Source organism: Rhinolophus sinicus, chromosome 8 (genome assembly GCF_057876585.1).
Source record: "Rhinolophus sinicus isolate RSI-liver-muscle chromosome 8, RSI-T2T, whole genome shotgun sequence".
NCBI classification, from domain to species: Eukaryota; Metazoa; Chordata; class Mammalia; order Chiroptera; family Rhinolophidae; genus Rhinolophus; species Rhinolophus sinicus.
In genome coordinates, this window is record NC_142508.1 from 47,141,276 (window position 1) to 47,153,608 (window position 12,333).

Here is a 12,333-nt window from a genome sequence, read left to right on the forward strand (position 1 = left end):
TACGAATGTCACCTCCCAAAGTTAGAGGAGAGCTGGCATTAGACAGTAGGCTCTGTGCATGGACTAGGCCAGGGGTCTCAAATTGCCATGGGCAGAACCCAGTGCTGACCCTCTCACTGGCCAGAGTCCCCTCTGCCCACCCCCCAATCCCTCCTGCTTCACCCCAGGCCAGCTTCATTCACTGTATCCCTTGCCTTGGTTTTTGAGTGCATGAACCCCTCACTTTACTCCTCAGGGGGCCTGTCCCCAACCCCTACCACTTTCTTCCAGCCCCGGTCACGAATGATCAGAGATCATGAGACAAGGACCACAATGCTTTACTTTTTGTCTGAGCAGAATGGTCAATGTTGGGGGCAGTGCTGGAGGAGCTGGGCCACCTTCGGGGTGGGCAGGATTGCGAGGGTAGGGGGCTCAGGCTGCCAGTCCTGGCTCTGGCTCCATCTGTGTCTTCCCGCTCAGGCTAGGCTTTAGTCACTACTCTGTAGGTTCTGTGAGGGAAGGGAGGACGCAGGCACGGTGAGCTGGTGGGGGCTCAGTCTCAGGTGCCCATCAGGTCGTCAGCCCCCACTTCCAGTGGGCTCACCTATTATGATTCCGGCACAACTTGGACCACTGCCTACACTTGCCACCTGTGGGTGAAAGAAATGATCCAGTAGTGAGTTGGAACAATATTCATTTCTGTGTGTGCTCTGGATGCTGAAAGACAAAGCCCCTCCGGAAGCACCATGGCAACTCTGGACAAGTGATGAGAAGCAGACAGGAGAAGAGCTGGTGCAGGGTCCCAGGGAGGAGCTTCCCCCACATACAGAGGAGCCCTTTCAAAACCCTCCCAGCTTGTGTGTTATTCATTCATTCAACAAATGTTCTGTTTTGCACGTACTATGTGCCAGGCACTGATCTAGGCACCAAGGACACAGCCAGGAACAGGAATGACTACAATCCCTGCTCCAGGAGAGCTGACTTCCTAGTGGGGGAGACAAACAAGGAGAAAAACAACTAAGTCAAGAGTACGGACGATGATAAGTCAGACGGTGATGCGTGCTATGAAGGAAAATAAAGCCAGGAAGGAGACAGAAGACCTGAAGGAGGTGAGGGGGGGCCACGTGGACATTTAGAGGGACGTCTTCCAGGCAGAGGGAACAGCCAGTGCAAAGACCCTGGGGTAGGAAGGGACAGGTGGGCTTAAGGGACAGCAGGGAGGCCAGGGGGCTAGACCACAGTGAATGAGAGGAGACTTTAGAAGACAAAGGGGACATCTGAAATCAGCCTGCTGCTGTCTCCTGGCCACCACGCTCACCTCCCTTGCTCCCTGGCCTCTTCCACCCTCTTCCCACAGTTACTGCCACATGCGCAGCTCATTCCTGCGTCGAGGGCTCTGCACTTGCTTCTCTCTCTACCAGCTTGGGTTTTGTAAATCATTTCTCATCCTCAGGAATCAGTTCCTATTTCACCTCTTTAGAGGGAGCACCTCTCCCCGTCCCTCTCAGCCACATCATGATTCCTCATGATTATTATCTTTCTCTGTGCCCTCTCTGCTCATTAGTGCATTTACCTGCTTGTTATCATCCCCCCACCAGATGTGAGCTCCCCAAGGGTGGGGCCAGCATCACAGGTCAGGTTGGGCACAGAGTAGGTGCCCACAGATATTCGTCTTTGGAATAATTTCTGTGCCCAGAACTAAAGTTCAGGCTCTGTCCTCACACAGATCTGGCTCCAGTCCTTCCCTGATTCTTATGTGTTGTGTGACCTTGGACAAACCCCTCAATTCTCTGAGCCTCACTTTTCCCACAGGGGAAAGAACAGGGCCAGGGACAAAGTCAGGATCAATAAACACATGTGGCTTGACCCCCGATTCAATGAGGTTCAGGCACATATTAAAAATCTCTTGTGATTACTGTTAGTGTTCTGCCTTCCACCTTAAGACTAAAAAGATATGGCTATGCCTATTTCCCTGATGAGGAAGTTGGAAAAGAGAGGTAATAAACTTGGCATAGGTTATATAACTCAACTGAGAACTTGCAAACTGGTAGCTTTGTGTTTTATTTAATCTGCAGTATTTAAAAAACTTTTTAAAAAATTAGTTCCTCTGCTTGCTAGTCTCCCTCTGCTCCCTTCCTCGTGTGATGCTGAGCCCTGGGAGGCTGACCTGAGAGGCCACAATCCCCAGCTCCTTGCCCTCTACTTAGCACTGGCAGGGAGACACCGGCAGGAGAAAGGAGGGCAGGAAGAGAGGGAGGTTTACACCGCTGGTCCCCTCCACGCCTGAACCCTCCTGGCTGGGTTACAATGACACAGTGGCTGCAAACCTCTCCGACAGTTCCATCTCTCACCAGGCCTTGGCACAGCCATTACCTCCCCTCAGCCCTTCAGGCCAGCGTGATTGCAGCTCCCCACTGGCACTAGTCCTAGAGGCTGCACCATCCCATTACCCTGCCACCAGCACGTGAACAAGCCCAGGCCAGCCTGCTGGAAGGTAAAAGACCATGAGGTGAAGAACCAAGGAGCCCACCATAACAGAGCTCTCTGCTGACCTCAGATGCTTGAATAAATTCAGCTGCGACCAGAAGAACCACCCAGCTGAGCCCAACCTACATTTCCAAATTGCAGACTTGAGAGCTAAATCGATGGTTGATGTTTTAAACCACTGAATTCTGGGTTGGTTTGAAGCTAAGGGATATGTCTCATTTAAAACCACACTGCTTGGGGACCTTTAAGAACCTGTCCCCGTCCCCTCCTCTCTGAGTGCATGCCAAGGCCTTCTCCCTCCCAGCGTTGGTGCCCCTCCCGCCCAACGCCCATTCTCACTGGTGAGGATGACAATGCCTGTGATGAACAGCACAGCTGCGACCAACAGCCCCCGTATCCGGAGAGTAGCCACGTCTGCAGAGAGAAAAGCGGAGAAGCATGGTGAGAAGAGCTTCACCCTTCCTCCCCCCGGCATCCTCCACGGGAACTTACCATAGAAAAAGGGGTTGTCCTCACTTGAATCTGCAGGGGACAGACAGAGAGCAAGTCAGAGTTCAGCAGAGGTTTGTGGAGTGAATCAGTGAATGACAGAGACAAGGAGAGGGGACACCTGTGTCTCAGCCTTGGTGAACTTAGAACGAAACCCAAAATCCTCACGTGACATAAAACCTGGCTCCCATCACCTCTCTACCTTGACCTCACTCATTTGCTCTAGCCCTGCCGGTGACCTGCCAGACCACTTTTCATCTCAGGGCCTTCGCACTGGCGGCTCCCTCTGTCTGGAGCACCCTTCCAGATACCCTCATGGTTTCCCCTCAGCTCTTTCTTAGAGAGGTCTCTGGAAATACTCCCCTGTCACTCTCTCAGCCTACCCCTGTTTTATTTTTTCTTGATAGCAACTTAAAACCCTATGACATACAATTATTATGATTATTATTTATGGTTGTGCCTGTCCCCCAACCAGACATGAGGGCAGAGATGTTTGTCTTATTCACTGCTGTATCCCTGGTACCTAGAACAGTGCCTGGCACATAAGTAGGTGCTCAATGAATATGTTTTTGAATGGATGAATGAATGGAATCTCTACATGACCCATTTCCATCTGTTTATTGGGGATGGCTGAGTAGGAAGTGGAAGCTAGAACCACCAGGGGAAGAATCACGGTGACCCTAGAAACAGAGCTCCCTCCTGATCCCCAAACTGATCTCAGATGCATGAGTAAGTCCAGATGAGATAAGAAGAACCACCCAGCTGAGCCCAGACTAAACTTCCAAATTGCAAACTCAAGTTTAGTTTTCAAGAACTGAATAAGTGGTTGTCATTTTAAGCCACTGAGTTTTGGGGTGGCTTCCGTGCAGCATTCATTTATGCATTCACTCATCTATTCAGATATTTATTGCATGTCTACTCTTTGCCCACCATCTGCCAGCCTTGAAGTCATGTATTCACCCAGCATATGTGTACTGAGGACTATTCTGTGCGAGGTAGTATTCCAAGTGCTAGAAATACCCAGTGAATAGGAAATAGCCTGTTCCCAGGCTGGGAAGGGAGTTACTTACCAGTCGGCCTGAGAGCAGGATCCACAGTGAAGTCGTTGCCTGGAGACTGCTTGGCGAGCGTGGTGCCTTTAGTGGGATGAGCTGAGAGTGGCCAGAAGACAGTGGAGGGCAGAAGTGAGCCATGGAGGGAAACAAGGGGCATCACTGAATGTCTGTATTTGAGAGAAACCCCTCTCCCAAGCCTACACATTCAGTGGGCAGGCACAAGGGTCCCCCACTCCCATCCCTGGAGGCAGTAAGGAACGGCAGGTATGGAAACATTGAAATAAGCCTGCACTCCCTGGTTAAGATCAGTTGCCCCAACCTCCTGGCCCCTCTCCTAGGACCTTGTGGACCGCCCCAAAATCCAGGAAGTAAAGGATAACATCTGTCATAGCCAGGTAAAAGGCCTCCAGGACCCTGGCCCAGTTACAGAGCCTGGAGGTACTTGTTATAAAACATTTTGAATAGCACCTCTGCTCCCAGACTGAAAATACCAGAGGATTCCTCTCTTCAAACAAAATAATGCCTCCCCCCACCCCGCCAAAAGACCTGCCCCTCTGGCACTGAGAAGTGTCCCCAGTGAAGTGGTTACCACTGTCAGATGCCCCAATGTGAAGCCAGCAGGTAGAAAAGCTGCCTCATGAACCTTGAGCTCCCCAGGTCAATCTTACCGCCTCACCTCCAAAACATGAATGATGGCCAAGGATTCTGACATGTTCGGGAAATCCTTGCCCAGAGGAAGGTATAAGCAAGATCAAGAGTAGGGACAGAGGTGATGGTCACAGAAAAATGTAAAGGACAGCCTGGGTGGCATGTGGTGCTCAGGCACCCTGGTGCTAGAGAGCCTGGGCTCAAATTCCATTCTGCCACTTAGGGCTGTGTGGCCTTGGCCCAGCAGAGTAACCTCTCTGGGCCTCAGTTCCCTTCCCTGTAAAATGGGGTTACGACAGTTCCCACTACACAGAGTGGTCATGAGCATTGGGTGAGTGAATACATGAAAGCTTAGCACACTGTCTGGCACAGAACAAACTCTGCAAATGCTGGCTGTTGTTATCATCTGCTTGGCAATCACCTCTCCATTTTTCTGCAAGCAGCTCCCCAGTTCATCTGGTTCTCCTATTGTATGTAACCCAGGCCACAAGGGGGAGCATGTGACCCAGTCTCATCTTTCCCTGGGACCTTTCAAATTCCAGGCAGGGATTCTGAGTGGAAACTAGGTGAAACTTCAGAAGCTCTGAGCCAGCAGATGACAGGAGCCATTTCTTCTCAAAGTGGAGGACAAGCTCCAGCATGAGAGAAACAAAGATGGAGGGAAGAGATGCTGCGGGCTTTCGTGCTCAGGCTTTGGGTGACCCTAAGGCTCAGCAATGCCTTTTACCACTGGGTTCTATGACCTGTCAGCCCAACTGAATTTCTGTCACATATAATCAACAACAACCATGGAACAACACATACCGTGTTTCCCCGAAAATGAGACCTAACCAGAAAATAAGCCCTCACATGATTTTTCAGGATGACATCCCCTGAACATAAGCCCTAATGCATCTTTTAGAGCAAAACTTAATATAAGACCGGTCTTATTTTTGGGGAAACACAGCAGTAACTCAGGTCAGCAAGGACTCGAAGCAAGTGAATCAGTGATGTGAAGACGTTTTCTCAATTGGGAAGTGTGGACAGAGCTACTACACCCCCACTTTTGTGCAACATAGTAAATTCCCTTCCCCAAGACAGTTTACTTCCACCATTTGTAAAATTGTTTTAATCGACAGAATCTGTCAGAATGAGATGTTTTACTGCCACTGCCATCACTGGAAAATTGTAACAATGATAAAAACTGTCATGGGGGAATGGCATGGCCTTAGAGGTGGTGCTCTTACACAGTGCCCAGTGTACGTATGTCAGTCTGGGAGTGCTCCAAGCTACAGTACTTTCCGGTAGAGGCTGCTCCTCAGATATGAATCATCACACAGGCATGAGAAGCCACCTGTTGCCTTCATTAGGCTCAGCCCCCTTTCCCGCGCCTCTGGTTAACATTGTTAGTCACTGGTCTTGAGGGGAACCACCTCTTCCCTGACTCTTGGTCTATGCAGTTCAGACAAGGCTGACCCTGTTCCCCCGTCCCAGGGTGGGGGCACAAGACTCAGGCTTGACCAATCAGATCAGTCCATTTCCCAGGCTCCCATTGGTCAGACATGGGCCTGTGACCCCAGCTGGACCAATGAGAGTCAATTCTAGACCTTGGGCGGCAGATGATGAGAAAGATATGTGCTCTAGCTCCTGAGTTTGTGACCTAAACTTAACACTATGGGACCGTATTTGTTTGGGACCAAGAGGGGGAAAGCCACTTGAGAATGAAGACACCAGAGCTGAAAGGGGGAGCAAGTCAGTCGTGATGACAGTGCTTGAGTCCTTGAGTCAGTCATGCCTGAAATTGGTCCCTCTGGACTTTACAGAAATATTCATCCAAAAAGTCCTTTTTTTTTCTTTTTTTCCTGTTGGGTTTTCTGTATTTTGCAACTGAAAAGCTCCTGCTCTAACAAGAAGACATGTACAAAGGACAGCCACCCACAGCCACATTTCCCAGCATCAGCCCTGTGAAGGAACCTGAACAAGAGGTCTTAAGTCTGTCAGCCTTGGAAAATGCTGCAAACTAGATGCCCTTCTTGGGGATAATTGCTGCAAATAAGCTTTATTAAAGACCCTGAGATCTCCTGCCAGAAAAAAGCGTGCTTAACTTTATCTCAGAGTTTCCCAAACACCTTTGGCCACAAACCAAAAAAATTTTTTGGAAAATGTTATTAACAATTCCCCAAACGAATGCTCTGAGAAACATCCTTGGGGAAATGCTGACCTAGTTAGAGAATTAAACAAAACTTGTATGTTGCCGTTCTGGTGGCAGATGGTACCTTCTGTGCTGCTCTTGTCTGCCCCTGGATCTGTGGTTAGATGCACAGCCATTCTCGTTGGTTGCTGCGTCGGGGGCTCTGTCTGGGCTGGTGGTGTTTCTACTGTGGTCAGAAGAGCGAGGAGGGGAGGGCAAGAAATGAGTGAATAAGCGACACAAGGATCCATAGAACAGCAAAGCGCCCTCTCCCCGTATCGGCTTGGCACACACCCAAGACATTCAGATCCCAAGTGGCTCTGTGGGGGTGGTGGCAGGGCAAATCAGTGTGGCCCTTTCTCAAGTGGCTTTTAAAACAAATTTCAGTGTTCATATCCTTGGCCCCATAGGGTTGTGGGTAAAAGCAGGGCTCTAGAGCGAGGTCACCGACCCCGATCCCAGCCGTGTCACTGACATTCTGTGACACCTTGGGTGAGTTACTCTGAGCTTCCATGTCCTTATCTGTAAGGTGGCGATAACGGCCATTCCTACCTCAGAGGGTTTGTGTGAGGATTGAATGAGTGAACACGGGTGCTGTAAGTGTTTGGTCAAGGAAGAAGGGACGAGGTTACTCAGTGTGGCACTGTGTGTAGCAGAAAAATCTGGGAGCGACCCAGGTACTCATCAAGATGTGCATGGCTTCATTAACCCTGCACAGGCACCCTGTGGAACAGCACAGAGCAATGAAAAAGAAAAAGCTCAGTGTTTACATGGGCATGTGGGAAAAGCCGCCAAATACATCGTTTCATGGCGGGGAAAAGCCAGTTGCAGAACAACAATCATGGTCTATCCTTAAGCTCACACAAATACACCCCCCAGTCAGTGTATTTTCTCCAGGTCACACACATGTGACACAGTCTCATTGGGGAACTGTCTCCAACCCAATACTAACAGTGAAGGCCTCCCAGGGACGGGGAAGAGAACAAGGATGGGGAGCGAACAAAGGGGTTTTGTCTCACCTACCACCTTTTTAGTATTTCCAAGGAGAATGTGCTTATGTACTATTGTATCATTAAACATTAATGGAAGAAATTGAGGAGCACTTTTTGAATTACATTAGACCCAAGAAAAAGTTCAAAAATGATTTGAAAATTCAAAAAAAGGAAAAAGATAAAGAGATTAAAGAAAGAAATGAATGAGGTTGGCACACGGAGTTTCTGGGGTGTTTGCCAAGCTCTACTCCTTGACCTGGTGGTGGTCACATAGGGGTTCAATTTAGAATAATTTGCTAAGTTGTACATTTGTGGGTTTTGGACTTCCACATGCATATTATTTTTCATGATCTCAAAAGATTTTCTTTTAAAGACGTGAATGGAGTGGGCTGGCTGGCCCACCACAAATTAAACCAGGGGATTCAGAGACGGAGAGCTGAAATGGGAAAGGATCCAAAGTATCAGAGGAAGAGGGGGAGCAGTGTCTCTCCCAGACCCACCTCTCCACCCACTGCCCCTTTCCCACTCACCATCAGCCTGCAGGCTTGGAGTCTGAGGGGTGGCCTGGAATTCTGGGTGGACTGCGTCTGAAGTCCAGAAACAGGGAGGGAAGAGAGAGAAGGTATGGACAAGGTTCATGGGATGGAAGGAGGTACAAGGGGGTTTCTATAGCAACTCATAGTGGAATGGAAATGACTTAATTAACCCGGGCATTTGCTCACTGCCTAAATGTGATTTGCTCACTGCCAGTAAATCCCTGCCTTAGGCCCTCCCATCCCGCACATGCCCAATCCCCTGCATCTGGTAAGAGCTCTTGGAACTTTCTTTGGGGAACCATCCTCCCTGACACTCAGTCTACTTGGTTCAGTGGGGCCGGCACCAGCCCTGTTGAAGGTTGAACATCAGACCCAGGTCTGGCCAATCAGCGTTCTGTGCCTGTGGACACAATGATCGGCTCATGGGTGGATATGTGACCTGAGCCTGGCCAGTGAGACTCAGTTCTGGGACATTTGCTGGATTGGGGAAAGGGAAATTCTCTTCTCTTCAGATTCTTAGCTGGTAGGATGGAAGCTCCAGGCCTCTAGACACCATCCTGGCCCCATAAGAGGAGAATCTGCCTGAAAATGACGCCAACACAGAGAAAACAGAACCAAGAGATGGATACAGGTTCAGGATAGTATCATCTGAGAACCTACGTTGAGCCATGGCTGAAGGTCTATCCCTGGACTTTTCAGTTACATAAATTCAAAAACTCCTGTTTGGTCCACGCTTGTGATTTTTGTTGCTGTTATTATTTGCAATGACAGAATCTTAACAGACTTGTCCCTCTCTCCTCACCTGGAGGAGTCAGGACAGGAATGTTCACAGGGGTTGAGTCTGCTCCAGGAACGGGTGTAGCCTCCTCCAATGTCTGTCCTGAGAAATACTGAGAAGTCAGGGAAGAGCCTCTGGTGCTCCTCTCACCAACACCCCCACCCTTCCCTCCCTTCTGACACCTGGGGGGTAACTCGGGGGGTTCTGGCTGCTGGTGGAACAGCAGACAGCTGTTTGATTGATTGGCTTTGGCAGTACCAATCCATGATCCTGGAAGTGTTTTAAGAAATGCGAATGCCCCCGCACCCTTCCTCCACCCCCTCTCCCTGCCCATCCTTGTAGGATAGGAGAGACAGTTTAGCCAGGTGAGCCCAGCGCTAGAGTCAGCCAGGGCCCTGATCTCAAGTTCTGTTCCCAACGTTTCCTTCTTGTGTGACCTGGAACAAGTGAAGACCCCACTCTGCATCTGAGGCTCAAATTCAATTTGGGGATAACTGAATCTACTTCTCAGGGCTGTACAGAGGCTGAAATGAGGTGGAATGCAGAAGAGTCTCCCCCACTATTTAACGTGCAGTCAGCGCTGGATACAGCCACTGCCTTGCCCCGGCCCAGCCTCCATCCTCTCCCTCCTGGACCATCACAACCAGATTCTCTCCACTGCCCCGGTCTCCTGCTCTCATCCTGTCCCCTACAGTCTGCTCCCCACACACAGCAGAGGAGGGAGCCTCGGAACACCTGAGGCAGAGCATGGCCTGGCTGCACCTTGCACTTGGCAAAAGCCAAAGCCCTCACCCTGCCCCTAAGCACCCCCACACCTCTTCCCTGTCACCTCTCTGACCTCTCCTCTTCCTTCCCTGCTCCTTGTTCACCCCGCGCAGCCACCTGGACTGCCTGCTTCCTCACACGCACCAGACAGCACTTATCCTTCAGACACCTGCTTGGTTCGTTCCTCCATCTCCTTCACGTGTCTGCCCAAATGTCACCTCCTAGTGAAGTCTTCCCTGCCCATCCTATTCAAACAATCCTCATTGCTCTCCTCTATTTTTCTCCATAACATGTATCACCTTCTGGCATACTATCTAATTTACTGATGGGTTATTTATTGTCTGTATTTCCCAAATGGAACATGAGTCCCTGTTTTACGTCGTGCGGTTTCCACAGTGCATAGAATAAGATCTGGCACACAGGAGCTGCTCAATGAACACCTGTTGAATGACTGAAGGGATAGATGAAAACCATTTTATCCAAGAGAGCTCTTCCGCGGAGAGTCTTCTCTGGGTTCCAGGGGCAGGCAGGAGGATTGATCCCAGCTCCTCCACTCACTAGCCTCTGGCACAGGCTTTCCTTTGCTGAACCTCAATTCCCTGAGCTTCAGTGCCCTCGTGGTAACACAGGCAGGGCAGGATGTGTAATACACTAGAGCTGAAGCTGAAGTGAGCTCCTGCACACACTGCACCTGCCGTGTGGAAAAGCACCTGCCAATGCCACCACAGCTGCTGCCTTCAGGAAGCACTTCCCAGGCCAGGGGAGACACCTCCAGCTCTCCGCCTGGCCCCAGCTCACCCCTTTGCCTAACTGCATCACCTGGGAATCCAGGAAGCTCCTCTGCTGGGAGCCCAGGTTTCCTGGCTGCTGAGTAGAAAACTGACACCAATCTGTCCTCCAAATCAAACTCAGTGAGTTCTTCTTGGAGGTGAAACAGAGGCTGCTCAGCAGGACAGGCTCTGGCCAGACTCGCTGGAAGCGGCCACCCAGTTCTGAGGTGTCCAAAAAGGGCGTAACCCTGTCCCCCTCTTTAGGAGCCCTACTTCCTGGTGCCGGCTCAGCAGCGGGGTGCGGACACAGGACAGGGCCTCCAAACTCACCAGCTGCCGACCCAGCAGTGCATTCGAGGTAGGGCTGGGGGCTCTGGGGTAGAGTGGAGACTGGGCCTTACCTCTAGTGGGAAGAATCAGCCCAAAGATGGTGAGGAGACACAGGTGACCAGAGAGCGACATCTATGGGGCAAGTGGGAGCTGGGGTCAGCCATGCTGTCAGTGAGGCAGGCCCAGGGCAACCCTGGGGGATAGTTTGGCCCCCTTCCCTCCCTTGAGCAAGCACCTCTGCCTTCAAAGAGCCCCTGCCAAGGCCAACAGAAGAGTCTCAGAAGTGGGGGGTCCCCAGCTGCCACCCCCTTCTTCCCTTTACAAGTCCCCAAAGAAAACAAGACACATCAGACCAAACTGGGCTTCCAGTAGCAGCCACTGAACTTGTACACCCCTGAGGGAGAGAAGCACTTACCCCTCTTGGACTGGCCCTGCTGGGCACCCAGTTGGGGCTGGGGTACAGGAGTAGATCCTGGGCCTCTTCCTCTCCTCTGGGGCTGTCACCGGCCCAGTGGAGGAGTCAGCCAGAAGGGGAAAGAGGAAGAGTGAGTAATTTGCTCCTGATCTCAGAGAAAAAAGTAAGTGGCGTCTGGGCCTCATTGCAGGGACCATACACATAGAACAGGATGCTGATCTATGGGCAGATCTGGGAAGGCCTGGTCCGAGAAGGGCGGAGGAGAGCTGGGGAGATCGAGGCAGGAGGGAGAGAGGGAGGGCAGCCCACGAGCCCGCGGGAGAAGTAAGTATGAATGGGGGGCGGAGAGCATCCGCCAAGACCAGTCTTTACCCACCTGGGCCGGGGCCCTGGGCTGAGCGGGGTCGGAAGAAAGACTTACCTCCGAGCTGGGGGTCCAGATTCGCAGCTTTTTGGAGAGAGGGCAGCGGCGGCAGCTGCGTCCAGGCAGAGGGTGTGGCCAGGAGAGCGCTGGCGGGCGGGAACCCAGACGGGCTCAGTCATTTCCTCTTGGGTTTCCTGACTTCAGAGCCCGGGGTGGGAGCAGGAGGAGGGAGACGCTAAAGGCCATGGTGGGGGGTGGGCAAGGGAGAAGCAAAGCAATGACCGCCAAGCACCGGGCTTGGGGGAGGGTGAGTGCGGGGAACACCGCAGGCAGGTCTTGGTTGGGTGGCGCTCCTTTGGGGACGGAGAAGGAGAAAGGGGAGGGGTCTACTAGAGTCTCTTGGGGAAAAGAAGGAAGGGGCAACTGGGGGGGGTGTGCGCCCGAGGGGGTTGAGGAAGGAGAGAAACTTGAGGGGCTCGGAGAAAGAGGAGGGGGGCACTGAGGGAGGAGGAGGAGAAAGAGGGGGCAACTCTGGGGACACGGGGAGAGCTCCCC

At 51.5% G+C, this 12,333-nt stretch overlaps 1 protein-coding gene across 1 annotated transcript; it reads right to left on the reverse strand.

The window, feature by feature from the left end:
• Positions 1–301: 301 nt before the first annotated feature.
• FXYD5 (FXYD domain containing ion transport regulator 5) lies at positions 302–12,071 on the reverse strand. The gene is made up of 11 exons (XM_074315829.2): positions 11,836–12,071; positions 11,415–11,496; positions 11,071–11,131; positions 9,159–9,236; positions 8,351–8,407; positions 6,914–7,015; positions 4,026–4,106; positions 2,959–2,988; positions 2,806–2,880; positions 584–629; positions 302–488 (listed from the first exon to the last, which is right to left on the reverse strand). Exons 1-11 carry the CDS (start codon positions 11,955–11,957, stop codon positions 461–463), a joined length of 762 nt encoding a protein of 253 aa, XP_074171930.2. The 5' UTR covers positions 11,958–12,071; the 3' UTR covers positions 302–460.
• Positions 12,072–12,333: the final 262 nt, after the last annotated feature.

What these genes read in the sequence shown, in the direction of transcription:
- FXYD5 (XM_074315829.2), bottom strand. Translation starts at nt 11,957, where the DNA reads ATGACTGAGCCCGTCTGGGTTCCCGCCCGCCAGCGCTCTCCTGGCCAC. An exon ending in TCCAAGCCTGCAGGCTGATG is followed by an intron (nt 7,016 to 8,350) that starts GTGAGTGGGAAA and finishes TTCTGACCACAG; the next exon opens with TAGAAACACCACCAGCCCAG. An exon ending in AGGCATTGTCATCCTCACCA is followed by an intron (nt 630 to 2,805) that starts GTGAGAATGGGC and finishes TTTCACCCACAG; the next exon opens with GTGGCAAGTGTAGGCAGTGG.